This window comes from Ceratotherium simum, chromosome 14, assembly GCF_057802395.1.
Source record: "Ceratotherium simum simum isolate JZ-2026a chromosome 14, ASM5780239v1, whole genome shotgun sequence".
NCBI lineage: Eukaryota > Metazoa > Chordata > Mammalia > Perissodactyla > Rhinocerotidae > Ceratotherium > Ceratotherium simum.
The window spans coordinates 27,525,803-27,553,291 of record NC_141913.1 but is presented as its reverse complement, the minus strand read 5'-3'; the positions used below and the strand labels follow the sequence as shown (position 1 = coordinate 27,553,291).

General features: G+C 56.2%; 1 protein-coding gene and 1 long non-coding RNA gene across 4 annotated transcripts in view; one reads left to right on the top strand and one right to left on the bottom strand.

Annotated features, from left to right (window-relative positions):
- Positions 1–1,241: 1,241 nt before the first annotated feature.
- On the bottom strand, positions 1,242–25,887 carry LOC147915285 (uncharacterized). The gene is made up of 3 exons (XR_015554299.1): positions 25,782–25,887; positions 23,137–23,259; positions 1,242–1,539 (listed from the first exon to the last, which is right to left on the bottom strand). It is a non-coding gene; the product is annotated as an uncharacterized LOC147915285 (long non-coding RNA).
- Positions 4,111–27,489, top strand: part of CELF4 (CUGBP Elav-like family member 4) — a 32,480-nt gene continuing 9,101 nt past the window's right edge. The window contains exons 1-9 of one of the 3 annotated variants that reach the window (XM_004422479.2): positions 4,111–4,249; positions 4,714–4,793; positions 5,205–5,348; positions 6,774–6,921; positions 8,709–8,858; positions 12,692–12,757; positions 14,336–14,419; positions 19,495–19,578; positions 24,999–25,170. In XM_004422479.2, coding sequence (XP_004422536.2) covers positions 4,144–4,249; positions 4,714–4,793; positions 5,205–5,348; positions 6,774–6,921; positions 8,709–8,858; positions 12,692–12,757; positions 14,336–14,419; positions 19,495–19,578; positions 24,999–25,126 — 990 coding nt within the window. In that variant the 5' untranslated portion in view covers positions 4,111–4,143 and the 3' untranslated portion in view covers positions 25,127–25,170. Of the gene's footprint in view, positions 4,250–4,377; positions 4,430–4,713; positions 4,794–5,204; positions 5,349–6,773; positions 6,922–8,708; positions 8,859–12,691; positions 12,758–14,335; positions 14,420–19,494; positions 19,639–24,998; positions 25,171–27,489 lie in introns of those variants that run through there. The other 2 variants (XM_087439159.1, XM_087439160.1) reach the window with 2 other exon arrangements.

Genomic DNA, 27,489 nt, shown 5'->3' with positions numbered 1-27,489 from the left:
CCACCCAGGGGCATCTTCAGCCCATCTCCACCCTGGCTCTGAGGTCTCTCCTGGCCTCACCTCCCTTTCTGGTGCCCTGCATGGCCCAGTTCCAGCAGCGCCTGCCCGAACATCTTCTCAGAGGCGCAGTGACCCCCCGTACCCCAACTGTGAGAGCACTACAGCCTCCCCATCACCCAGAGCCCCTGCATCACTCAGGCAGGCAGGCTGTGGTCAGGGTCGGCTCAGCCTGCCCCAGGGGGTCGAGGTCTGTGTTGATGCTGCAGGGGGTGGAAACTGGCTGGGGAAACTGAGTCATTCTCCGAGACTCTCCCTAGGTTGGTATTGGACCCAAGACAGCAGCCAAATGGTGCCAATGGTCATCTGACACAGCTTGGGGACAGTGCCTCAGGAAAGTGGCTAGAAGGAGAGGAGGGCATAGGGGAGGTTGTCCGTCTCAGCAGGTCAGCCACAGCCTGAGTCTGGTCCTAACTGTTAATTCAAGTGCTCCTCCTGCAGATGCGGATCCTCTGACCTCTGCCCCTCTATGACCTCTGTCTCCTCCTCAGATCAGGGCAAACCAAGGTGGGGGCACTCCATTTCCTCTTCCTCCTGGATAGAGAGTCCCAAGTAGTGGTCATTACCGTTGTATCACTGCTGGCCAGGTTCTCTTGGACGCATAGCATCCACCACAGGAGGAAGGCCTAATTATTCCCATTTTATAGACCTAAAAACTTGACGGGGGGAGCAGTTATACAGCTGGAAGGCAGGGGAGCTGGGGTTTGAGCCAGTGGGCCTGAGCCTGCAGGAGGAGACCCACCCTCGGGACTCAGCATCCTGCCAGCCCCCGGTCTGAAAGACAAGCCTTACAATCACTCACCCAGGACCAAAGCCAACTGGAAATGGACAGAGTGCAAACTGAGCATGTTTGAAGATCCTAGAAACTAACGAACATTCCAACATTCGTGTTGGGTGGGGTCATCTCAGAACACCTGGAGGAAGTGAGTATGGATCTGGTGTCTTCGGTTGTTTGCAGCCTTCCAGAAAGGTAAGGCTAGTTGTAGCCTCCATGGGGAAATCTGGTTGCAGGAAGAGGGGGAGCCCAGTCCCCTGTACATCTAAAAAGTCCTCAAGAAGGAAGGGCCCAGGCCTGGAACAGAGAACTGAGAGCTGGCAGTCAAGGGAGATTCAGGGGAGGGAAGAAGGAATTAGCAAAAAACAAAAACAAAAAACTGGCGAAAGGGAAGTGGCTGGATAAAAAGGCACGTGTGGATGAATTTTAATGCAATCAGAAAGCTGTCATAATGATAATAAAGGAATATATTCAGACATCAGGAAAGGCGAAGGCGCAGAGCTGTGGTCCCAGCATTTAAATCAGACTCCGGTGGAGGAGGGGCCTTCTCTTTTCTCCTTTTTCCTTCCAAGAGAGGAGATGGAATTTTTAAGCAGGTGGGCCAGGATTTAGCAGAAGGCAGGTTTTCACTTCTGTGTCTTCCCAGAAATCCCATTTATTCAGAGTCTTTAAAAGGCACTGGGGGTGACGAGGCACTCTGGCCGGGCCTGGAGAGCAGAAGTTTCAGTTATTCAACTAAAGGCTTTAAAAGCTCCCGGTTCATTTCATGTAAAATGCTGTTGCTGCTTCTGGGAGTTAAACATAAGCGGTTGCCCCTTCTCTCCTCCGTCTCTGCCTTCTCCTCTGCCCATCTTTTCTCTCTGCTCTTTGTTTCTAATTCTTTTCTCTCTGTCTCTGCCCTTTGCCCTCCCTCTCTGCTCCTAACCCCATCTCCTCCCATCCCTTCTCAGCTTCACCCCTTCCACTCTCTCTCTTCCTTCCTCTTGGTTTCCCAGTCTCTGCTCCCCCATCCCAGAGCTTGGAGTCGGTGAGCCCTGGAGATGGGGCAAGGGTACGCCCAGCCCAGCCACAGCCCAAGGAGCCAGATCGAGTAGCCCAGGCTGGGGCAGGTGGCAGGGCCAGGGCTCCAGGCCCAGAGCTTGGGCTGAAGCCCACCAGTGGTGGAGGTCCAGCCTGGTGCGCCCTACCCGGAAATGGTACAGGAACTGGCAATAATGCCCTGCAGAGGATGGAAGCAGTTGGAACCCAGGGCCACCTTATCACAGAGAACTTGCTCCGTGCTGAGTGCTCTGGGCTGCCGGGTACCAGCAGGGCAGCGGCCAGGCTTCCTGAAGAGGAGGACTCTGGGGTGGCTTGCGAAGGAGTACAGGGGCCTGGAGCGTCCCTCTGCTTTGCTCCAGCCCCCAGGACAGCCCCTCAGCTCTACATGAACTCTCCCGGCAGTGTGGGCAAGGGGGGCTCTCTGGGGCAGGAGGTACCAGCTGCCCTGAATACAGAGGGACGTAGTCCCAGAGTGCCCTTGCGTTCAGAGGAAACCAGGAACCCATGGCCATGCGCAGTTTTGGGGGGTGAGCATTTCTGCAGCCTCATCTGCGTGTGCCTGTGTGTATCAGTTATTCAAGAGCCAGCGAACATCTATTGAGTCCCCACAGAGGGCGGGCACCACGGGAACCCTGTTCCAACTACTGTGGCTGCACAACAACTTAGTCCCAGACCGAGTGCAGTAAAACAACAGTTTATCATGCTCGCGGATTCTGTGGGTCAGGAACTCAGGGCACAGCATGAAGGGCTGTCTGCTCCAGGATGTCTGGGTCTCAGCTGGAGGACTCCAAGGCTGGGGGCTGGACTCATTCACTGCCATGTCTGGTGGTTGATGCTGGCTGTCAGCTGGGGGTCTGGGTTCCTTTCCGTGTGGACTCTCCAGGTGGGCTCCTCGGGGGTTCTTCACAGCACGGTGCTGGCTTCCACAGAGCAAGTATTTCCCAAAGAGAAAGCTAGACGGAAGCTGATCCCTTTTATGAGCCAGCCTTGGAAGTCAGCTGGTGACTTCTGCCATTCTTTACTGGCTGGAGCAGTCACAGCCCCGCCCAGATTCAAGGGGAGGGAACAGAGACCCCACCTCTCAGTGGGAGGAGTGAAAGTCACTTTGAAATAAGAGCTTGTGGGATAGGGAATTTTTTTTGCAGTCGCTTGCTGTTGCTACAGATGCACACAGCCCGACGTGATCCCTGTCACCCGAAGCAAACAGCTGACTGCGGTCAACAAACTCCTCGGTCCTCAACACAAGTGCAGGGAAGCTGCTGAGGGAGCCCAGCTTCAGGAACAGGCTCCCCAACAGTGCCCAGGGCTGAATTCTGCAGGAACAAATAGGAAGGACCAGACCAAGAAAGGGGTAGCAGATGGAGGTAAAACCATGTGAGACAGAAAAAAGATATGCGCCTGGGCCTGGCATATCTCTGGGCCTTCCATAACTCTGTCCTGAGGGCCTGCTATGTGCCAGGTACTGGTACACAGACCAGCAGAGGCCTGGTCTCTTTCCCCACGGAGCATACATGGGGGTGTGGGGCAGGGAGCTAGACAGAAATCAACAGCACAGGCAAAGCAGTAAATAATTGTCCTTTGAAATCTGGGCCATGGGAGTGAGGGGCTGAGACAGAGAATAAAGGAGAGGAAGAAAGAGGGGCCTTAGTGAGGAAGCAATATTTAAACTGAGGCCTAGAAGAGAAGGATTCAGCCTTGTGATGTGGAGGGCACTCAGGCAGAGAAAAGAGCATATGCAAAGGCCCTGTGGCAGACTTGCCTGTTGTGAGTTAATTTTGGTAACTGTGGGTGAAGGTGGGGAGAAAAGTGTGTGTCCAAGAGGAAGGAAGAAGGGAAGGGAGGGCTGCTGAAACAACCTGTGTACCTTGGGTGAGCAGCCAGACCAGTGGCCTTCTCCCTCAGTGTGCAGCCTGTCCTCTAGGCAGGAGGGGGCAAAGTCGCTGAGATTCAGCTCCTCGCTTGACACAACCCCTTGCCTCCTGCTCTGGCTGTGCCCTCCCTCTCTCCCCAACGCCCCCCCCCCCCCCGTCCCGTCCCGCCGTTGCCCACCCCCTCCAGCTATGCCCCACCTCACCTCGCCCTCTCTCTGCTCCCTCTCCCAGGCTGCGAGACCCCGCCCCCACTCCTGCCCAGCTCCCCCCTCTCCCCCCGGAACCCTTCCCCTCCGGCCGTGCCTCCTTCCCCCCGGGCCCGCCCCCGCGTCGCCCGGCCCCCGGCCCGGGTAAGCATCTCCTAATTTTGTTCCAGAAGATAGAAAACTTTTCGTGGGCATGCTCAACAAGCAGCAGTCTGAGGACGACGTGCGCCGCCTCTTCGAGGCCTTCGGGAACATCGAGGAGTGCACCATCCTGCGAGGACCCGACGGCAACAGCAAGGGTGCGTGGGGGCGGGGCGTGCGTGGGGCGGGGCGAGGTAGTGGGCGGGGCGAGGTGGTGGGCGGGGCGGACCCGCCAGACAAGCGCCTGACTGACGGCGGAGTCCGAGGCCGCCGGGAGCTGCCCCGACGGGCGGGCCAGGAAAGGATGCTTGGAAGGGGCGAGGCTGTCGGGCCTGGGGGTAAGGAATGGCCGCGATCGAAGGGCAGACAGGGACGGGGAGACTTAAGGGTGCTTTCAGTCTCCGACTCGTCCAGGTCTTTCTCTGTCCGTCTGTGGCTCTGTCTCTGTGTTTCTCGGTGTCTCCCTTTCCCACTCAGTCTCTGTGTGTCTCACCCATTCTACTTTCATCTGGGATGCGCCCTCTCCCCTCGGCCGCTCCCGTGCCCCGCCTCTCCGTCCTTGCGCTTCTCTGGCCTTCCTCCGGGCCCACGGGCCGTGGCTCAGCCTCTCCCGTCCCTCCAGGGTGCGCCTTTGTGAAGTACTCCTCCCACGCCGAGGCGCAAGCCGCCATCAACGCTCTGCACGGCAGCCAGACCATGCCGGTGAGTGCGGCTGCTCCAGGGTGGGGGCGGGGACGGGGGCAATGGAGGGACCGAGACACCCCCTCCACCCCGCACACCCTCGGGGCCCCTCTCCCCTCCCTCCGCGCAGTCCACACCGTGCCAAATACCTGCCGCCCTCACAGCGTCTCCATGAGACTGGAAGGCATTACCATTATCCCCATTTCTCAGACAAGGACACTGAGGCCCAGAGAGGTTAAGGAAGTGGCCCGAGGTCACTCCGGATAGAAAACGCCCGCGGTGGGGTTAAGACCCCAGACCCTTGGATGAGCGCGGGTGCCCGTGCCCCGGTAGCGCCCTGCCCAGAGGACCGGGTGGGTCCAGGCCAGGGACACCGACAGCTGGGAGCGGAGGCCCAGGGCAGGTGGGCCTCACGCACAGTCCTGGCTGCAGGGAGCCTCATCCAGTCTGGTGGTCAAGTTCGCCGACACCGACAAGGAGCGCACGATGCGGCGAATGCAGCAGATGGCCGGCCAGATGGGCATGTTCAACCCCATGGCCATCCCGTTCGGGGCCTACGGCGCCTACGCACAGGCAGTAAGTGGGGGCTCAGCCAGGCGGCTAGGGGGGCAGGGGTTCTCCAGCTTGTTCCGCTCAGAGTCCCAGAGAGCAGGGAGTCCTAACCTCGGTGAGGGGAGCCCTGCTTCTGGCCCAGAAAATACTGCTCCTGCCCTGGGGAGTGAGGAGTGGTGAGGAATGAATCCAGGGAGTGGAGGCCAGAGGGACCTTAGAGAAGGCTGGTCCATTGTGGGGTGGCTGCCAGGAGGAGGTGTGTTACTGTCCTGTTTCTTAAGGGGAGGAGCTGGAGAGAGACCTCTAGGAAGAGCAGCAAAGTGGGTTACCCTGAGCGCTCCTCCACCAGTCAAACCCTAGGAAGCACCAATTGGGAAAGGGAGAGAGTTTCAAGTGTCCGGTTGTCACCACCCCACTCCTACCCCCACTCATGGAGAGGTGTCCTCAGGCCTTGGGACACTCCTGACAGGCCTCTTGTGAGGTGCCCAAAGCCACACCCACACCCACACCCACACCCACACTTCCCCTGCAGTCCCCCCAGCCCTGCCTCAGGCCATTGGCCCACCAACTTCTTTCTTCCACATTGGAGCCGGCTCTGCCAGCATCTCTCCTGAGTTGCCTCCCAGAACATGTAACCACAGCCCCCACAGGAGTGGCGCTGAGGAAGGCCAGGGTTCTGCTTCTACAAATGCTAGCTCACCTTACTTCTTCAGCAGTACCCAAAGTGGGCCGGTTTCAACAAACTCCCCAGTCCTCACTCACCTTTATGAAAACATTGCGGGTGCCTGGGGTTCTATTCCTGATTCTCCTGTGGCTGCTACCCAACAGACTCCAAGTTAGGACCATTTTGGACAGAAATCCACACCAAGTTAATTCTACAGAGGCTCATCCAACATGTCTCTAGAACTTTAGGTGTCACATCTCCATGAATGACACCCCTGGAGCCAGTCCCCTTCCCCACCCTCTACAACTTGAGAGTACCTTAGACCCTACCGTTACTTTTTTTTTTTTTTATAATTTTATTTATTTATTTTTTCCCCCAAAGCCCCAGTAGATAGTTGTATGTCATAGCTGCACATCTTTCTAGTTGCTGTATGTGGGACGCGGCCTCAGCATGGCCGGAGAAGCGGTGCGTCGGTGTGCGCCCGGGATCCGAACCCGGGCCGCCAGCAGCAGAGCGCACGCACTTAACCGCTAAGCCACGGGGCTGGCCCCTTACCGTTACTTTTGAATACAGTTCTCTCTTAGGGGGTGGTCTGTAATAGCCATTGAGAACTAGAACAAGAAGGGAGGAGACATCAGGGCTCTCTAGGGGTGGGGGCAGGGAGATGTAGTTGAGCTCCCTGGGGCTCAGGGCCTGGGAAGCTGGTCTCTGGGAGCTGAGCCCCCTGGTGGGGAGGGCGGCCCCCCTGGAAGTGCATGATATTTTTTCCACTCCCTCTGCCCCAGCTGATGCAGCAGCAAGCGGCACTAATGGCATCAGTCGCGCAGGGTGGCTACCTGAACCCCATGGCTGCCTTTGCCGCCGCCCAGATGCAGCAGATGGCAGCCCTCAACATGAATGGCCTGGCGGCCGCACCCATGACCCCAACCTCAGGTGAGCTGGCAGGTACTAACACAGGGCCTGGCCCAGCGGGAGAACAGCTGGACCCAGGCTGGGACCATTTGTTTGGCCAGTTTCGGCTACCAATGGACCATCCTGTGACACAAGCACATGGTGTCTGGGCCCAAGCAGGCCTCATCTTCTGGTGGCCCCAAAATATTCTAATCCCTGGGGACCCAAGAGAAGATGGGATGTGGGCCCCATGCAGTCCATGATATGATTTCTGGGTGGTGAGAATTGCATTCAAGTTGTTTAGCCATGTCAGGAAGCAATTCTATCTTGATCTCTATTATAGATATCTGGAAAGAAATTGACATGAAAACATGTCCCTTTGAGGTCCTAGGGGAGAAGAGCTCTGCCCATTCTGTGGCCTTATTTGGTCCCTGGCGCAAGCACAGAGGGACCCCCTTTTTTTTCATTTTCCTTTAGCCCAGCCTAGATTCAGTGGCTTTTTCCAAGAGAACAACACAACAAGCAAGAGCCCCAGAAGAGTTATCAAAGGACAAGAGGGTTGGAGACAGCCCTGCTCACAAAGCATGTTTTTAATTGGATCTTGGCTATTGTCCAGTCCAGTGATTCTCAACCAGGGGCATTTTTGCCACCTCCACCCCCCTAAGGATATCTGGCAATGTCCTGACACATTGTTGGTTGTCACAACTCGGAGAGGGGGTGCTACTATAATCTAGTAGGTACAGGGTACTTTTAAACATCCTACAATGCACAGGACAGCTCCCCACAACAAGAGAATGTCTGGTGCCACATGCCAACAGTGTCAAAGTTGAGAAACCCTTGTCTAGTCCCAAGGGCTGGCCCAACCCCCCAGGCTCTCATTCACTGCCTTGGCTCTCTGCTCCCAGGCCATAGCGGCAGTTTTCCTGACATCCAGCATCTGTTTCTTTCCTAGCTAAAAGTCTCAAGTCTGTGCCGTCTCTAGGCCCAACTTGAGCACTACACCACAGCTCTGATCCCCAGCTTAGGACAATCCTTAGACCAGGCCAGCCTCAGATCCTCAACACAGAGAGACCTTGCTTCCTACATGAAGAGGAAGGCCCTTTCCAGCCTCTGGGGCCTCAGTACAATCACCATGCCATCCACAACTTGGGTTCCACCCACCTGGCATAGGGAGGGCACAGCGTATTGTCATCTGACCCCAACTTTACTCTTGCTACAATGATCATCACCGTTGACTCAACTGGAGGAGGCCAAGGGGTCTGCTTTGTATGTGAATAGAGCTGAGTCTGGACTCTACAACAGCCTCTCTCCCTCAGTGCAAGGGAACACCAGAATTAAGACCTCTTCCACCCGAGTAGCAAAACTCCTTCCTGGGGAGACAGATCAGCCCCTCAGTGATCCAGACAAGAGAGCAGAGCCAGCAACTTGGTGGCTATAAACAAGGACCTGCCCATCCTGACTTCGCTGGGGTGAGCAAGAGGCACTGAAAAAGACCGAAAGAAGACCAAGTGTGGTCAAAGTCAAGGGCACTGAGAATAGTCTGTGTGCTGTAGGTCCAAGGTTGAGCCGTCAGTGGTCAGGGAAGTCTTGGAGCAGGTGGGATTTGGACTCTGCCTTGAAGGATGGATACCATTGGGATGGGTGGAGTCCCTGCATGCTGGGAGATAAACCCTGGCATGATTCACAGATAGGATTGAGTTGGTGTGTGAGGTCCAAGTCCAACCCCAGGCCTTTGGAGCCAGCAGGGCAGAGCTCCATGACTTGACCTTTCTCACCTTTGTTCTGCTTGCCTTCTCTTCTCTTCCACCCCTTCCCACCTCTGGAAACAGGTGGCAGCACCCCTCCGGGCATCACTGCACCAGCCGTGCCTAGCATCCCTTCCCCCATTGGGGTGAACGGCTTCACCGGCCTCCCCCCACAGGCCAATGGGCAACCTGCTGCAGAAGCTGTGTTTGCCAATGGCATCCACCCCTACCCAGGTAAGCACATCTGGTATCCCTTCCTTCACCATGCAGCACACTTCTCATCCATTCTGTCCCCGCCCTTGCTGTTAAAATAGGGAACATGTGGCTCCTGCCCTCTATCTCTTCCTTGGTGGGACCCCAAATGTGATCAGGGAGAGCCAGCCTCCTGCCCTCCTTCAAGAGCCCCTGGTGGGAGGGAAGAAACCAAATTCCCATCCTTGGGCATGTGTCAGTCTGATGAGTGGGAAAGGACCCCATTCCTGGGGCTCCCTCAGGTAAGAAAAGAGAATAGATGCAGTGTACAACCAGGCAGAGAGGCTAGTGACTGCAAATTAATTGAGAGTGAATTTGACTCATGAGACGTGAAGAGATAGAAGCTAAAAGAATAATCATATTTAGTGTTAAGTAGGAAAAGACTCTTTGGGGAAAGAAGGAGAGGTATATAGATTGGCATTCTGGCTAGTACATATCAGTTCAGTCCCTTGGTACACATAAAACCCTGGTCAGCACTTTGGACAGCGGATCAGGACCTTGGACAGCTCCTGGGCCCTACTTTCCTGAATTCTGGCGTGAAGGAAGATCCAAGCAAGAGGCCTGTTCCTGATTAACTTTGTTCCTCTTAAACTTAGCAGTTCTCCCGTGGTGAGTGTGTCCAATTGACCTGAAGCAGCTCCTCTGTCTGGTCCTGAGGATGGATTGACTTTAGAGCAGACTAGCAAGGGGCAAATGTCCTAGAGCAGACTAGCAAGGGGCAGTGTAATAGAGATGTAAAGAGTGCTGACTTCCTTCCTGGAGGGCAGATGGCAGGGTTACGGAGTCCCCATGAGTACTAGTAAGTGCCCAGTCTCTGCCGGATGAAAGGGGGGCCCCAGAAGGAGGGGAGGACATGGGCCTATCCCCTGGGAGGTCAAAGTTCAGTCAGGAACACTATATACATTGACAGGACGTTGAGACAGTGTGGCAGAATGGAGTCTGATCAAGAGTGAATGTTCCCTGACTTGAGATGCTAAAGGATTCAAGTAAAAGGAGAGTTCTATAGGCTGAAGAAGTCCACAGAGCTTCTCTGAGGAGGAGGCTCAGATTGGACTTTAACAGATGCGTAGGAGTTGGAGAGGTGAGGATGAACAACGTGGAGCGGCTGTCCTGGAAGCCCAGAGGCAGGAGGGGCCTGCCTGACAGGGGCAGGGGGTGGTAAGGAGGTTGGCCCAAGTAGGACAGAGGAGGTCAGCCGGTGGTAGTTCAGCAGTGGGGGGCAAAGTTGTGCTCCCTACTCTAGTTGCCCATCAGAATCCACTGTGTGGCTTTGAAAAACCATAGAAGCCCAGAGATTCTGATTTCAGTGTCTGGAGTGAGGCCCAGACATCCAGAGAATATAAAAGGTGCACCGGCAGCAGAGTACAAGGTCACTGTGCTAGAGGGAAATAGAGGAGAATTTCCTGACTTTGAACTTGGAGTTGTCCTTGATCCCATCCCAATGCTTGACCTGAAACCCACCCCTCAGTGCATAGAGAAGAGACCAGAGAAGCCTAGAGAGTGAAGTGGCAGGGCCTGGAGGATCTGGAGTGTTGTGTAAGGGTGAAGACTCCAGGCTGACAAGGGAGGCAGGGAGGGGCTTGGCAAGCTGGAGGTGGAAGAGATCCCACCAATCTCAGCTTCCAGGGCTCCTCCTCCCTCAGGTTCGTGGGCTGGGAGATGCAGTCCCCAGCACATCTGGGTGGTTTCATTTCCTCCCTCCTCCCTGCCCACAAGCCCATCTGGATCTCTGGATTTTGAGAAACCTGTTCCTTCCCCACTTCCACCAGCATCTGTGAGCTATTTCCCTCATGGAATTTGGAAATGTTTCTCTCCCCCATTTGTAACAATCTGCCACATCCCATAAACAATTCCCTGCCAGAGCAGGAGGGAGGGATGGAGGGTAGGAAAGGAGAAAAGTAGTACATTAAAAAAATTAATTTACCATCTTTAAATGCAGAGTTTGGAGCCGCTGTAATGAGCGAGATCTTTCAAAATGTTCACTCTTTGGCAGTTACTAATGAGGTCATTAAGCAGAGAAGTAGAGAAGGGTTTCAGAAATGCTTTTCTCCACTTCCTAGCCTCAGGTAGCTTCTCTGTTCTCCCCTCTTGCTTGAGATCAGGTTGGAAGCACACAGTGTGGCCTTTGCTGCCACATCACACCCCTGAAGGAACATTCATTCATTCCTTATGTCGCAGTATTTGCTGAGTACTTGCCATGATCCTGGCACTGTGCTGGGGGAGCTGTCATGTAATTTGTGCAGGTTATATTTTGCCCAGGGCACCAAACTGTGTGCCCAGAGGAAGAGATACCTTTTCCTAATTTGCATAAAGGCATATGTGGGCAAGCAGCTAGGAAGACCAAGAGGACGAGCCAGACATGGCTCTCCCTCCAGAGAGCTGAGGCTGGCAGAGGGGTCAGGCAGAGGGAGCAGGAGGGACGAAGAGACCACCCCGCCAAGCACCACCACTACCTCAGCAATCAGAGCTCCAGGCTCCGCCGTGGGGGAAATATAGGGACAGGGTTTTGTTCTGGGGCAGCCCCAGACAGGAAGGGGCCTGCATCCTGACCTAGCTTTAGCTGTCCCGCTCTGAGCAGTGCCCTTCTGGGCCCAGCTCCCCTGCTGCCTTCCACGCTATCTCTAAGGACCTCTGCCCCAGGATTTTCCCTTGGCTCTCCTGAGGCCCAGGGGCTATGGAATTTGACTGAGAGATTCAGAGATAAGAGTTCAGAAAGGAAGTTTGGGCATCCTTCCTGGTCTACAGGCTCCAAAGCCTGGCACTGCCAGTTAACTTGGCTGGCCTGGGTCACCAGGCAGATAAGCTCAGATGGTTTTTTTCCTGCCTCCCTGTGTTATCGAGTTTGCCTCAAACATACTGAGGCTGGATCTGTCCCCACCCACCTCCCAGAGCCTCCAAGGCCAGCCCACTCCCACTTCAGCCATCATTGGCCTTGGTGACCAAAGGCAATGTCCACCACTGGTCCATGCTCCAGGCTTTTGCCCACAGCTTCTGCAGACACAGCAAAGGCCACAGAAGTCAACCAAGCCTTTTCCCCAATCCAGTTGCCTCAAGTTTCTTGCCAAAGTATCAGCCCAAGGGTCCTCTCCTCGCCCTGGGCAGTAGGCATCCCAGAGTCACGAGATCAGGTGCAAGGAAGGTCCTTGGTCTTCTGGTTCTTCAGTTTCCGTTGGGCACACCTCATTTGTGTGGCCAGTCCCTGCTGAGAGCATCTCAGCCATGGCCTAAGAGTGCAAGAGTGTGCAAAATCCATAAGAATAAGGGAGAAGTCCTTCTGTTTAAGCAGGCATGAGTGGCCCAGGAAGACAGAGTGACAGGTGAAGCCTCCCTTGCCCTTTTTTTTCACCCAGCTGGGACTGCCCCTGACTTCTGCTGGAGATAAGTGAGGATGTCACCATCCTGACAGCCTCTAGCCCCCTCGCCTGATTTCCCACAGCCCTTCTCCAGGGCCAAGTCCCTCATGTGTCTCCCCACCAAGCCCCTCATGGTCAAGCTCTCCTCTGGCATCTCCTTCCCAGGCCTTCACAGCCTTCTGCATGAACCGCCCATCCCACTCCACCCTAGGCCGGCTGCAGCCTGTAGCCCCCAGTCAGAGTAGGCAACCTTCTACCCTACTAAGCACTGTGGGCTGGGGAAGGGGGAAGCCCAACAGCGTCCAGGAACTCAGGGTTCCTGCCTCAGATGTCCTGTCCCAGGGCAGGCACCACAGTAGCTAGGAGGGGTGATGAAGCCACAGTGTCTCCTCATGGGCATGGTGTGGGAGGGGCTGGTTTGGGTGGACACCACTGACCTCTGTCCCCTTCGCTTCCCTGCAGCGCAGAGCCCCACCACCGCGGACCCCCTGCAGCAGGCCTACGCTGGAGTGCAGCAGTATGCAGGTCGTTAGTATCCACGCGTCCCCACACCTCTCCCCCAGCTGTGTGCATCTCCCCACGCCCCACCCCAGGCCTGGGCCCAGCACTGTGTGGAAGGGAGGAGGGGGGACAGAGTGGCAGGGAGCTTCGGTGTAAGGAGGGAGGGCTCTACTGGCAGAGACCCCCCTCTGCCTCCCTCTCTGCAGCCCCCCAGCATTCAGGGAGAGTATCCTCATCCTGGCAGGGTGCCCTTACAGTGGTGGGTGGTCAGAACTTCAGGTGAGCTGGTGAGCTAGGTTGAGGCTTTGACCTTGCTGGGCAGCTACTTTGAGGCCAGATTTCCCTTCCCCATGGTGCTGCCCGGGCTGGTTTGTCCAGGACCACCAAGCCACAGAGCAGCACTGGGGTGAGGCCAGAGCTAGGGTGCTGCCCATCACAGTCCACAGTCACTGCTCTAGCAAGCATACATGCCTGGGTTTGAGGGAAGGAGAGACCCTGGAAAGGAAGCACTTTCCATCGCCTCTCCCCCAGCCATATACAGGTAGCAGGAGTGGGGCTCGAGCAACGATGACAGGGAGCAAGGAAGGCTAGAAAAAAAGAGGTAGAAAAAAAGAGAGGAGAAGAGAGCCCTGGGGTGAGCAGATGGCCTGGGGTCACTGAACGGGAAGGTGGTGAGCAGTTTTAGGAAGCACAAGGCAAGCTGTTATGCTTGTCTCCCTCCCACCCCTGGTCTGGGCAACATACACACACACACACACACACTACACACACACACACCCCCCGCATAATCATCCTGGCCCAGCTAGTGTCCTGCTGTCTGGCTGAGTCAGGTCCCTTCTCACTGTGCTCAGAAGAGCCAGCGATGTCTGCCTTGAGGACGGTAGGGCTGCTTGGCAACTTGGGGACCCGGGTGAAGCTGGCCTCTCACATCTGGGGCCCAGGGGAAGCCCTTTCTGTCATCTCCTGGGCTCACCTGAGCTCTGACCTCAGGTCCTGCCCCTTTGGGAGCCAAGCCAGGCTAAGGAGGGGGCTGGCTATTCTTGCCCCACCTCTGACCCTTTCCGATTAAATACAGAAAGCGTCAGGTTTGTCCAGCTCTGTCCTGGGGGCCACCCGCTGGCAGGATCCCAGAGGCCAAGCTCTCCCCGAGGGTGGCTCCCCGTCTCCCACACGCACCATCTGAGTGGGAGTGAGGCTATGTCAGCCAGAGTCAGCATGGCTCAGAGAAGGGGGAAACCTTCTTGTGGGTTCCAGGTGGTGTGGAGTGATCTTGTCCATGGCATTCTGATGTTTTTGATTATCTTTTATTGTATATTATCCACACGAGTGGGCTGTCCATCGTTTCAGATTAAACTTGCCTCTCCCCATGCGTGCATGCACGCGTGCACACACACACACCCCTCTAATGTTCACCGTGCTGCTTCTCCTTCATTACTCCTGAAAGCTGGCTTTCTCTTAAGTGGCTGAGCTGAAACGCACTTTTTGGTTGCTCTGCTTTTACTGCTCAACACTGAAATTTCTCTCTTTCTTCCTGCCTCTCACCCTGTCTCTCTCCATGTCACTGTCACCGTTTCTTGCTCTTGCCTCTTCTCTTTGGTCCTCCAGCAGCCGCCTACCCTGCTGCCTATGGTCAGATAAGCCAGGCCTTTCCTCAGCCACCTCCAATGATCCCCCAGCAACAGAGAGAAGGTGAGTCCATGAGCTGGGGCTCCTAGGCTCCTCCCCACCCCCTTCTCTCCCCAAAGAGGCTGTTTGCCTGGGCCTTTGTCTGGGTGTTTCATTCGAAAGGTGACCACATTTGTGTGTTGTGTCGAGGGTGAAGGAAGATGGCAGGGTTGTGAGACATGGCGCTCTCTAATCCAAGCACCAAGGGATGTTTCTCATGGGCAGCTCTGGACACCCAAGTGGGGAGATCAGGAAGGTTGGGCCCTGGAGGAGGTGGGGTCCAAGAACCCAAGAATTCCCCCTCCCCCATGGACAGGATTTGGCCAGTGAGGAGGAAGGGGAGAAGTGGGAATGCTCATGGCTGCGGGTGGGGGGGAGTGGGGAGACCAGTTCATTGTGGACGGGGGAAGTTGTACCCCCTGGGTGACCAGGAGAGACAGCTAGATCTCCTAGGGCAGGACTCCATGGGCAGGTAAGGGGATGGGAGGGCCCCAGTGCAGGCCTAATGGAAGGAGGGCATCCTGGAAAGCCCCTTCCAGAGGCCCTTGTGTAAACAGGGCAGGCCAGGCAAGGCCAGTGGGGCTCAGAAGGCAGGGACTTCATAAAGACCCTCAGTGTCCTCCCATTCCAGAGCCTAGAGACAGACCCATAGGAGCTGGATAAACAAGCCCACCCTCCGGGGTTCCATGGGCCTGAGAGAGCTCAGTTTGAGGGGATAGGAACACTAACAAGGTCCTGTCCTCCCCACCCCCATGGAAAGGGTCACCCTGCCAGTGAGGCTGCCCCATCTGCCCTAGTAGCCCACATGGCCAAGAGCTTCCAATGGTCTCCAAAAGGCTGGGTTGTAGCCCCTGCAGCAGATCGTTGGGAGCCATGGGATTTGGGTTAGTCCTGGAAAGGCCCCTGGGGGTCTGCTGGTCCAAACCCCTTTGGTTAGACAGGCCCCGAACAGGCCCCAGAGCCTGGACAGCTGAGGGCCCGGGCTTTGAATAAAACCCTTCTGTGTCTGACTCCCAGATTGGCCACCTCCTCCCCTCTCAGCCTTGGTGGCCTCACCTGTAAAATGAGGACAGTGATGATTATTCCCCAGAGGGGTGTGAGGATGGAACTAGCTCAAGTCTGCCTTCCGACCTCTAGCAGTTGCCTATGGATTTCTCACTGTGCACACAGCCCTTCCTTCACCAAATTGTCACCCCTCCAAAGTTGTACCTGAGGCATGTCCCCAGTTTACATGCACTGGGCAGCCCCTGAGATCTGTACCATCAGATCTCCCCCTGCCCAGGAGAGCCAAGCCACAGGAGCTGAGGGGTACATACTGGGGCCCCCTGCCCACCATCTGCAGTCACGCCCTGCTGAGCTCTGACTGATGTCTGGACCCACCATGGGTGAAATGGGGGTAGGGGTGGCCCATCAGCCCTGCCTCCACCAGAGGGTACCCTCCCTGGAACCTGCCCTGCCCTCCTGCTGCCCAGGCCAAGCCTTCCAGCGCCACGTCAGTCAGATCATAGCTGTAAGGGGCGGGGTCCTGGAGTCCCAGTGTGGCCAGTCAGTTCCAGGCCCAGAATAGAGAGTCGTACCCAGAGGCCCTGCTACTTTTGCCACCCCACTGGCTTCAGGCTGACCCACCCTCACCCTGTAGTCAGCGCTCTGCATCACTCTGGCCCTTGGGCTCAGGGGTCTCTAAACCTGCTATACATACACACACACACACAGCTGCAGGTCATTGCTGCTCTGACCAACACCCGACAGCCCCTATCACTGGCCTTAAACTCAGGCCCGCTATCTGCTCCCTGCCCCTCCCCCCACTCACACTCTGCCCCACCCCAGGCCTCTAGCTCTGAACTCCTCATATCTTCTCCCCATCTCTGAGCAGCTTCAACACCCCCACCCCCATGCCCTGCTCCCTTGGCCAGACCCTCTGTGGCCAGTCTCCACTCCAGCCTCCTTCGAGAGAGGGGATCTCCCACTGTTTTACCCATTCTCCTAGACTGTAGTGCGCTGGATGGCCCACTGTGGGGGAGCAGGGCTTGGGGAGGGCGTACGTGAACTCGGATGCATACAGAACCACACTGCAAACAAGGGCAAGCTCATGGTGCTGGGAGTGGGGTTGTTGGGGAAGGTTTTGGGGGCTCTGAAGGATGAAGTCTTCAGCATGTAGAGATGGGGAGATGGGTGTTCGAGGCAGGGAGAAGAGCAGGAGCAAAGGCATGGGTGCTGCCAAGTACGAGGAGAGCCTGGGTACAGGGGGAGACAGGTTGAAGGTGGGTTGGAGCCAGACCAAAGCTGTGTCCACAGTGTTGCATGAGGCATGGACGAGAAAGAAGGCTGTGTTCCTCTAGCCATGCCAGTGGTTGGCCTCTGTCCATCATGGTCACCTCCCCCATGTAATGCCGTTGAAATACCAAGACACGCTGGTTGCTAGGGAGGACCCTCCTTCCAGCTCCTTGTCTTTGAGTTGAGCCTGAAAACCAACAGGTGCCTGAATCCCCAGAGGCAGTTTGCTCCACAGACGGGTTGAGGTTACTCTGCCAGGGGCTGCAGTGCGGCCCGGGTAGTCACCTTCTGTCTCTAGAGCTCCGTTTCACCATTTCTCAGAAGGCTGGGTTGGACCAGATTGATCTCCAAGGTCCTCCCAGTTATACCATCTGGATGCTCTATAATCTGTGAATGAGGGAATGCAGTGAGGGCTTGGGGTAGCTGGAGCAGGACAATGTGTAGGCTTGCTGTTGAGGGCTGAGGGGCACAGGCTAGGAAAGTCCCTGTGGGGCTCAGCCACACACTATGCTGATGGGACTGAGCCTACAGGCCCTGCCCTCGAAGGTTCCTTGTCTCTTTAAGGAGAATAGACATAACATCCACACAAAGCAGCTTGCAGAACTTGAACTTGGAGTGAGGGCCCCAAGTTGAAGTCAGGTGTCAGTATGGGGTAGAGTGGTCAGTGAGTGAAGCTGGGAAGAATGAGGATGGGAGGAAGAGGGAAGGCACGTGCTGGGTTTGGGGGGGGCAGGAGGACTGGAGAAGGCAAATGCCTCTACCCCTGGAGAGCGCCCCATCTGATTGGAGAGAAAAGCTCTCAGACATAAAGAAGAAAGAGCCTCAGACCACAGAGTATGGAGTATGAACTCAGGGAGCACCCGAAGGGAGAAGTTGTGGGGAGTATCTGGGTGGGAGTCCTGGAGGAGGTGTGGCTTAGATGAGGCCTTCAAGCTGGTTCCTGCCCCAAGGGGACTCACCTCTAGCTGGGACCATCAAGGGACACATTCACCGGGCATGAACCAGTGAGAACATGGCATGTTTGGAGGGGTCGGGGTGACGGGAGGGCCACCAGATCTCGGGGGATCCAGCTCCGGGGACCCTTGGAACTGGGTGAGGGAGCACGCTTGCGCCGTCCCGAATGCGCCGTCAGCTAGCAGTCTGCCTGGGAGACAGCAGTCCAGGGAGGGGAGGCCGGAGGGTGTGGGCGGGCAGATGGTGTAGGGTGGGGACCAAGGACCGAGGGGTCAGCGGCTCCGAGGGCAGCTCTGGTGGTCTATCGCTGTGTACCTGTGGGGGGTGGAGAGAGATGGAGGGAAGGAGGAGAGCAGGAGGGGAGAGGAGAGGAAGAAGGACAGACTCCAGAGGGAGCTCTTTGCTCCAGAACTGGGTTATCTGGCAGAGACCCACGACAGCTGGTTCTGGCCGTGAACGCTGCATAGCAGCCCACATCGGTGCCTTACAGCCGTCACTTTTAAGCTCATGCTTGGTCTGCACCAGCCTCTGATCAGAACCTCAGTCCTTACACAGGTCTAGCAAGTGCCGCAGTTTCCTCTGCATGTCCTCCGTAGGCTGGAAACCATCACTGAAATGACCACACTTGAAATAGTTAAATTACATGTGGCTTTCTCTGTTTAAGATGGCAGGAAACAGATGGAGCATTTTGGAGAGATTTCCATTTCAAAGAGTTAAAATTGAGATTTCAGTCATTTAAAAAGAAAAATGAAATACTTTAGCTATCTGGAAATTTCAGAAGTCTAAAGGCCTCAACAGTGTTGGGGGTTTCTGGGGCACTGAGATTTATGAAAGATAGGTAAAGAGAGAGAAGAGCACAGACTATGGAGGCAGAAGGCCTGGGTTCATATCCTGCCTCCACCCTCTACTAGCTGTGTGACTTTTGGCAGGTGACTTGACCTCTCTGGGCCTCAGTTTCCTCATCTGAGAGGTGGGGATGACAGAAGTACTTGCCTCATAGGGCTGCTGTAAGGATGAAGTGAATTAACCTACATATAAAGTGCTTAGAACAGCCTGACATGTAGTTCATGCTACAGCAGTGGCAGGGCTGTCATTGTTTAATGAAATTGGGAGGCTTTCATGTAGTGAGGGTCACAGGTACCCTGGCTAATTGCGAAGCCTTGTTGAAGCCCCTGCTGTGCACCTAGCCCACTGGAGCGGGGCAGGATAAATCTTGGTTTCTGCCTTCAAGACCAGGGCTGAGTTTAAGGTTCTGGGGCAGGGGAGAGTGCAGCCGTTGGGGACCAGAGGGGAAGGAGTGTCTGCAGGCCAGGGAGGAGCATGGGCCAAGCCCCCACCCCATGGGGATTCCGGGCCCCAGAGTCTGAGGTGGGCCCTGCCTACAGGAGGTGAACACCACAGGCATGGCTGCCCCAGGGCAATTCCCTCTGTCCTCCCCTGAGCAGAGCTGGGCAGGAGGGAGGCCCAGCAGGCCCTCTTAGGTCTCCCCACCCCTGCCTCTCCCCAGCACCTCATTTCCACGACTGATCAGGCCTTGGCAAGTTCACCCCATTCACTCATCAACTCTGCCTCTGGAGCCCAAGAGTTGCCAGGCACCCTGTTACCAATCCATTTTGCAGAAAAGGTGACTGACTGAGGCACAGAGAGGTTCAGTGACTTGCCCAAGGGCAGAGTAGAGACCAGAGCTCAAACCCGGGGCTCAGCAGCCCCCACTCTTTCGTGGCCGCCTTTGGATCTTGGATGAGACCCCCCTCCTAACCTCGCCCCCACCCCTCCCTGCTGCCGCTGCCTAACTCGCTCACCTCTCCTCTGTCTCTCTCTCCCCTCCCTGCCATCCCTCCTCCCCCGCCCACCCCCTCCCCTCACCGCAGGGCCCGAGGGCTGTAACCTGTTCATCTACCATCTGCCCCAGGAGTTTGGGGACGCTGAGCTGATGCAGATGTTCCTCCCTTTCGGTAATGTCATCTCCTCGAAAGTGTTTGTGGATCGGGCGACTAACCAAAGTAAATGCTTTGGTGGGTAAAGATAACAAACCAACTAGCTTCACCTAGGACAGGGCGGTGCTCGCACCAATTTACCGGTGTCCAACTGCTTTAACCTGCTCCTTCACATCGCCCCTCCCTGCCAGTGCTCCCTGGGGCCCAACCTCCAGTCTCCTTCTCTTGCCCCTCTTCTCTCTTCTGCTGGTCTTTTGGCTCTGGCTTTTCCTGCCCGCCCCCACCTAGCTCCCCATTGCCCCATCCCAGTCCAGGAGATAGGTTCCCCTCCCAGCCAAAAAGTCCAGTTCCCACCCACTGAGAAGGGGGAGCGGCCACCTTGGGCAGGGGTGGGAGGGGCAGGGAGCAGAGCCCAGCAACACCCATTCTCCCAGCAGCCCTCTCCTCTCTCCATCAGAGTGCCCCCTGGGGTGAAAGCCGAGCATCATCCTTGGAGTGGGGGGTCTGCCCAGCTGAGGCCCCTACCCTGCCTGCCCCTTGGCCTCCTCTGTCCACCTCTCTTCCTGCCCCCACCCCCCTTCTCGGTCTACCCTGCTCTTTGCTCCCCTCCTTCCATCCAACGAACCCTCCTTCTCCCACCCACTCCCCTCAGGCCACCAGAGCTGCATTGTTGAGGAGTCAGGAAGAGGAAAAAGGTCCCTGCCCTCAGGAACCCTCAGGTCTGAGCGTAGATGAAAATCACCCTACTCGACAGCAGTGAAATGTGCGAGGCACCGAGTAATAGTGTAATGAGAAAGGCAGGTGGATGTAAATAAGGGAAGGGGAGGGAATTCCAGGCCGGGAGAACAGAATAGACCAGAGCATGGGGCTGGATGAGGAGTCAAGGAACAGTGAATGAGGAAGCAGGAGGCTCTGGGGAGAAAGGAGGGTTCAGGGGACACCAGCGGTGGGGGAGGGTCTGTGCTGGGGAGGGCTTTGACCTCAGAAGAGGATGTCTTATGTGGTGTGGTAGGCAGTGGAAGATGATGGGAGGGCCTCGGGCTAAGAGTAATAGAATGAAGATACAGCTTTCAGGAAATGTGCCTGTGTCCGGGTGTTAGATGGGAGAGGGAGGACTTGGGAGGATCTAGGAGTATGGTTTCTCCATATATAGAATGCCCAGTTAAATCGGAATTTCAGATCAACAATGGACGCATTTTTAGTATAAGTATATCCCAAATGTTACCTGCAATATCTGGAATATACTTATACTAAAAAAGTGTTCATTGTTTATCTGAAATTCTGATTTAAATGGGCATCCTGTGCTTTGATTTGCTTCAGACATCCTGGAATCGCACCTCCCCACACCTCTCCCCTCCGCTCCTCCTTAGCCTCTCCTGCCTCCTCTTCCGTCTCCATCAGCCCTTCCTTCTGGGCCCAGAGCTCCCCAGGATTCCCCAGGCCTGAGGAGTCCAGTCCCCAGAGAGCCACACATGGAACCCGAGCTGAGTCTGCCAGAAGCTCAGGATCTCCTGGTTGACCCCCAGACTCGGTCTGTGAGGACAGAGTAGGAGGCTTCATTGGCCTGGGAACCCAGATCACAACCTGGGGGTGGTGGAGGGGAGAAGGTACAAGAGTGTCGAAGCATCAGGAAGCACATGTTAAGGAGATTCCAGTTTGGAGACCAACTGTCCAGAACCATGGAGGGCCTAAGTTTCTAGAGCATGTTCCCCAAAGCAGTCAAGACCTTTGCCCCATTGTCCCTCTCCCTCTGGCAGCTGCCACAGGAAGTTTGTGATACTTCAGTGGCCTAGAGTTGCCAGCAGCTCATTTCTCTTTGGGTGTGGGAAAACAAAGCAGAAGGAAAAGACAGGGTTGTACCCTGCACTGTTTGGTATTTCTCCTGGCAAATTACAATTACGTATGTAAAAACAACAAACTGGAGAGGATGATTGCATTTGCTCTTTAAGTAAGCCTTGGCAGTTACAGAAATCAGAGGAAAACTGTTCAGAACCCAGAACACACTGGGCACCTGGGCTAGAGCAGGCTTGGGGCGTCTCTAGCCATACCCTCGGGGCATCTGTGTTGTCCTTGGGTCCCTGGCGTGGGAGCAACCCAGCTTCTCAAAGGCATTTCCTTAGAGCCCACCCCAAGTGCCACCCTCACCACTGGCCCATTTAAGTTCCCCAGGACCAAGATTTTTTCCCTGCTTTTTCTGGAAATCATCCTCTGTATACCTCTACTCTGGCTCTTTCATCTCTTCCTGAACGACCTTCTAGCACTAAACATCCACTGGCCTTGAAAAAGGATGTGGTCCCGCCATGCTGGCCTGGCCCAGCGCTTCCTCCTTAAGCCTCCTGGGTTCTCTGCTTGCTCTGGCAGCTGAGCCTCCTGCAGCTCTCCCAGAGGCCTCTCCTGTGAGAGGGAACTCCAGCACTCACTCCTGGGCCAGGCATTTAACCCTCTGAGCCCCAGTTTCCTCATTTGTGAAATGGGGACTTCAGCAGTCAGCCCTCAGGGATGCTGTGAGGGTTACATGAGGTGGTGTATGTGAGGGGCTTGGCCAGAGCGGACCCTCAGGAGGGGCTAGAGCCCCCTTTATTCCCAAAAGGAGGGGCCATTTTTGCCACAAACGTGGTCCTGCGTTTAAGTGAACCCCTCAAAGGCTCCCCTCGCTCTTTATAAGCATAACCAGAATCTTCCAGAGGCCTTCAGGAGCAAATGTGCAGCACTAATGGTTCCTATGTTGGTGGGAAGTAGAACTGGAGGGACATGAGGAGGGCCTCCTATCTGTGCATCTTCCTATGGTCCGGGAGGCAGGAACTTTCTCGGGGGTGGCAGGAATGGGGGAGGGGGCTCTGGGAGAAGGAAGACGGCCTTGGAAACAAACATGGGAGACGGTGCCCAGAGTCCTGCCCCTGGGGTCCCCAGTCAGCAGAGGAGACGCTCCCTGTGCTCCCTGCCCCGACTGCTAGCCAGTTAACAAAACTAGGTAAGGGAGAAAAGTCTCCTTGAGATCTGAAAAGTCAGGTCTCCTTGAGCCTGAATTCTTCCTAAACCCCTGGCTTCCGGAGACTCTAAACTTTTCTACGAAGGTTGGGCTTCTTCCCTCCAGGACCTTCTCCCTGACTCGCCTCACTCGGTGGCTGTCCCTTCCCTCACACCTCCCCATAGACAGCGCCTCCAGCCCCTTTGCTCTTTCTCCTGTCAACTCCCTGCTTTGCTCACATTTGTTTCCTGCAAAAAGAGCCACCAAGCACAGGTGATGAGGCAGAGTCGGAACTGACGGTGCTGGTGGGCCAGGGGAGGAGGGCAGGGTGTAACCTGTCACCTCTCTCTTGTCCCGGAAGGGAGAGAGAATTTAGTTCAGCCACCCTCCTTAATCTGGGGGAGAGCAGTGTAACAGACACACAGTTCACACATTTGAAAACTGCTCTGCTCTGCTCACCACTTAACTGTGGTCTTTAGACACAGAGGTTGGTGGGGAGGCGTTGGGCCAGGAGGGGGCGAGGGGAGGAGGTGGAAGGATGCCTCACATTAATCTCCCACGATGGATAATCCTAAATCTTTCCTATCTGTTTTGGCATATGGACTTACACAGATATTGGTTATGTTGTGCTGGGCCCAGTTCTGACCAGTTCCATTGCTCATTCGCTCGCACTCTTGAATACACTCCTGTGCGCGTACACACACTCCTCCTCCATCTTTGATGGTCCGTGGCTGCAAGAGAAAATGTGAACAAAAGCAGGAAGGAGACAAGAGAAAGAGAAAAGAGGTTGGATGGAGACAGTGTCTGGGGCGGAGTTAAAAAGGGAGAAAGAGCCACCACATGGGTGGAGCGAGGGAGTGGTTGCAGACGGGCCAGACGTCCCATAGACAATTAACCAGGAAAACAACTTCTACTTCAGTGGCGTCTGTTTATCCCTTATATATCTAATGGCCATTTGGGGACCGGCACCCCAAATAAGGCATGTATGCAGGATGGCCTGGGAACTTTGCCAAGCTTAGTTTCATATATTTTGTAGGATCTAAGTCCATTTTACAGGCAAAAAGGCCTCTAAAGTCAAATAAATTCCAGGAAATACTAGTTAAACAAAGCTATAAAGGTTTATTTACTGGAGAAGTTGGGCTGGGAGGGTAATGTTTTCATTTGTTAATGTGCCTTAAAGGGTCCCAGAGGGACCTGGCTATAAACCTACTTGACCACAGAAGCCCCTTTCTCAAGGAGCACCTATTAGGGCCATTTTAGGAAATGCTGATGTAAAGTGTAGTCTCTATAAGAAGATGCATTCCAAGTCCCAAAGCGGTGAATGAATGAACTCGGGGAACCTGACCCATCCCCATCTGGGGACTGCTTGTTTCAGAAGGTGACTGGGAGCCCTGGATAGTTCTATATCCCGTCCTGGGATGTTGGGAGGAGTGACTGTGTGAAAAGCACTTCTGCAGTCCGTGGTACACGGAGAAGGCTCTCAACTAATTTTTACTAATAGTGTTAATTTATACTATTATTGTTATAATAGTAGTATTATTATGAGGGGTTCACACATCGGTTGGTGTGTCCTTAGTCCAGGGCGAGAGCTCCTGCTCCCAGGGCTTGGAATTTTACTGAATAAGAGAGGTGCTGACAGCCCCTGGGTGCGAGGTGGTGGGTTAATGCGAGTCGGTGTGGATTACCCCGGTGTCCCCCAGGAGCCCGGTTGGGGGCCGCCTCGGCAGGCAGGCCGCGAAGACTGTCAGCCTCTGCCCTCCCCCGCGGCCAGGCGGCCCTGGCGAGGGGGGCGGCCGGAACCGGCGGTGGAGAAGTTTTCTCCGTGGCGCCTCCCCTCCCTGCCCCTCGCACTGCTCTCTCTCCCTAGGCCGGCACCCCGTGCCCTCCCGCTGCCAGGCCCCCTCCTGTCAGGGAGGACAGTGTCCAATAAACTCCTCCACCCGCAGGTGTGTCCGCCCCCTCCCACCGAAGGAGAGGGCTGAGGTGCGGGGGCCGGCCGGGGTGGGGGGCGGGCGCCTCTCCGAGCCCCGCCGCGCCGCGGGCCCCCGCCCTGGGGGAGAGGGCGCCCGGGCGAGTGGCGCCGCCCGAGGCCGAGGTGGAGCTGGGGAGGCCCGGCCGGGCCGCCCAGATCGGCGGAGCCGGGAGCCTCGGAAACGCCCACCCCGGGAGGGACCACACTGACGCGGGCTGGGGGGGCGTGAGGCCGGCCGGGGGCGGAGCCAGGAGCCTCGGAAACGCCCACCCCGGGAGGGGCCACGCGCACGCGGGCTGGGGGGGCGAGAGGCCGGCCGGGGGCGGGGCCCGAGGGGGAGGAGCTTCGAGGCCCGCTCCTGCCCGGAGGCGCGGCGGGAGCGCGGGGAGGGGCCGCCGCCACCGCCCCGCCCTCGGCCCAGACCTTCTCCCCGCCCGCCCCCCCGCGGCCGGGGCGGCCCCGTGGAAACCCAGGCCCTCGTCCCTCGTGTCTCAACAGGCTTCGTGAGCTTCGACAACCCGGCCAGCGCGCAGACCGCCATCCAGGCCATGAACGGCTTCCAGATCGGCATGAAGAGGCTCAAGGTGCAGCTGAAGCGGCCCAAAGACGCCAATCGCCCGTACTGAGCGCCGGCGGGAGCGTCCCCCGGGGGAGACCAGGACTCGCACAGGTAACCGGGGGCGGCCGGGGCGCGGGGACGGGGGTTTGGGGAGGGGACACCGGACGGACCCGCCGCCTCCTCCGGCCTCCATGGGCTGGACCCTCGCTGTGCCTTGGACCCGCTGCACACGGCTCGACCTGCTTCTCGCCTGGTGCCTAGGAGGCAGGCGCAGAGCTGTGGTCATCCCGGCAGAAGTGGGCATGGCCATTCCCCTGCTGCACAGCCGAGAGGGGCAGGAGTGAGGGAACCGCTCTGAGAAGGTGGGGCGAGCCCTGGGCCTGCGCCTCCAGGTCTACACTGGCAATTTGTTTGCCAGAAAACCCTGGGGTGAACAGATGGCATGCTCAGGGCTGGGAGAGTTTGGAGGCGGAACAGGCTCTGCAGGCAGCTGTAGCCTTCTGCTGGGGCCTTCTCCCAGACTCCCTGGCTCTCCCCTCCCCAGCTCTCCTGCCTGGAGGGCTGGTGGCCTTTAGACTCTTGACTCCCTCACCCTTCCAGTTCCCCATAGCTCAGTCTGTCTAGAGAGGAGGGATAGGCCTTTTCAAAGGAAACTTTACCAAAAAAACCCAGGATGGGACAGAAGCTGAGGAGGGTGATGGTATAGCACTGGGGCCACTTACCCTGCCTGCTTTACAGAGGCCATGATGAGTGGGCAGTTGTCACCTTTTCCTGCTCAGTCTGGGTCCTGCCTTGCAGCTGGAGACACATTCGGCCACTCCTCTTCCAGGCCACGTGTTCCCCTGGGTGAAGCGGCTTCCTGGGGAAGGGGGGAGGAGGCAGATGTGCCAGGCCATCAGAAGTCCACCTTCAGCCCGGATTCCCCATTGCTGTGCACTCCTGCAGTCCCAGCTCATTCACAGGCCAGATGGGCTGCCCAGCCCTCAGTCCCTTCATTCCTTCAGTACTGTGCTTCAGGTACTGCTGGGTGCTCGGGGCTCAGCAGTAAGACAAGAATCCGTGCCCTTAGCAGGGGAGACAGACAATAAACAATGATATATGATCAAAGAGTAAATTATATAGTGTGCCAGAATTGTTGGTTACAGTTAAATCAGGTAGTCAGGGTGGGCCTTGTTGAGAAAGTGACATTCCAGCAAAGACTTGAAGAAGGTAGTGAGGCAGGGAGCTGTGCGTCCTCCCAGGGTAAAGGCTGTAAGGTGAGGGCAGGGTGGTGTGTTCGAGGAACAGCAGGAAGCCAAGTTGGCTGGAGGGGAGCTAGCACAGGGGCGTGGTGGGAGGGAAGATCCCAGAGGTGAGGAGGGCCGCTCATGTGGGACCCGCAGGCCATTGTATGGACTTTGGCTGCTCCTCTGAAATGGGGGGCTGCCGCGGGGAGCCATTGGAGGGCTCTGAGTAGAAAAGTGATGTGATTAACTTGCATTTCATTGGGATCAGTGGCTGCTGTGTTACTACATTCTCCGGCCTAAAGTGGAGGTCTAGTGCAGGGACTGCTTAGTTCAGGGTGACAGCAGTCAAGGTGTTGTAAGGGAGATGAGTTCTAGATGTAATTTGAAGGCAGAGCCAAGGATGTTGTTTGTAATGAAGTAGAGGTGGGTGTGAGAAAGAGGAGTCAAGCAAGGATGACACCGGCTTTGGTTGTTGTCATGACCTGAGAAAAGGGGTTGGGAGAAGGATCAGCCATGTAAAAGTTAGGCATTTGAGTGGAGGTTCAGAGTCTGGAGTTTGAGAGGGAGGTCTCCAGTTTCCCAGTCTCCCCTCAAATCCCACCACTGCCCCCAGAACACCTTTCACCCACCCAGGAGCAGCAACACCTACCTTCTCTCGCAGAGGGTGCTTGAGCCTCTACTCCCTGCAAGGCTGGAAACCCAAAACCCGCCTCTCTTGCCTCCTGAGTTCCCACCCTTGCCCGTCTCTGGCTTGCGTGAAGGTGCATACACACGTACATTCAGATTGTGGGCACCTTCCTGTGCAAGGCACTGAGCTCGGTGCTGGGGTTGCAGAGATGGGTCACCATCCTGCCTACATGGAACTTCTGGCTCTGTGCACACAGACACCAGGAGGCAGCCTGCAGATGGCTGCATTTCCATAGGAGGGGAGGTTCGGTTCAGTGAAAGCAGCCCTTTCTGGATATAGAACACTTCTTCTTAAATAAGCTTAGCTCTGCCATTGAGGCATGACCTGGGTCCTGGTGCTTCTTCTCTTGGACTTCCATTTCTTCATTAATGAAACCAAGGTGTTGGAGTCATCAGAGGATTTTTAAGAAGGGGCCTACTCCAGAGTCATGCCCTGAGGTTCTAAGGGGCCCCTGTGGGTGTGTTTTGTGGCTCCCCCGAAAGCAGCCTGTCTTAGCCTCCTAGACCTTGATGCAGC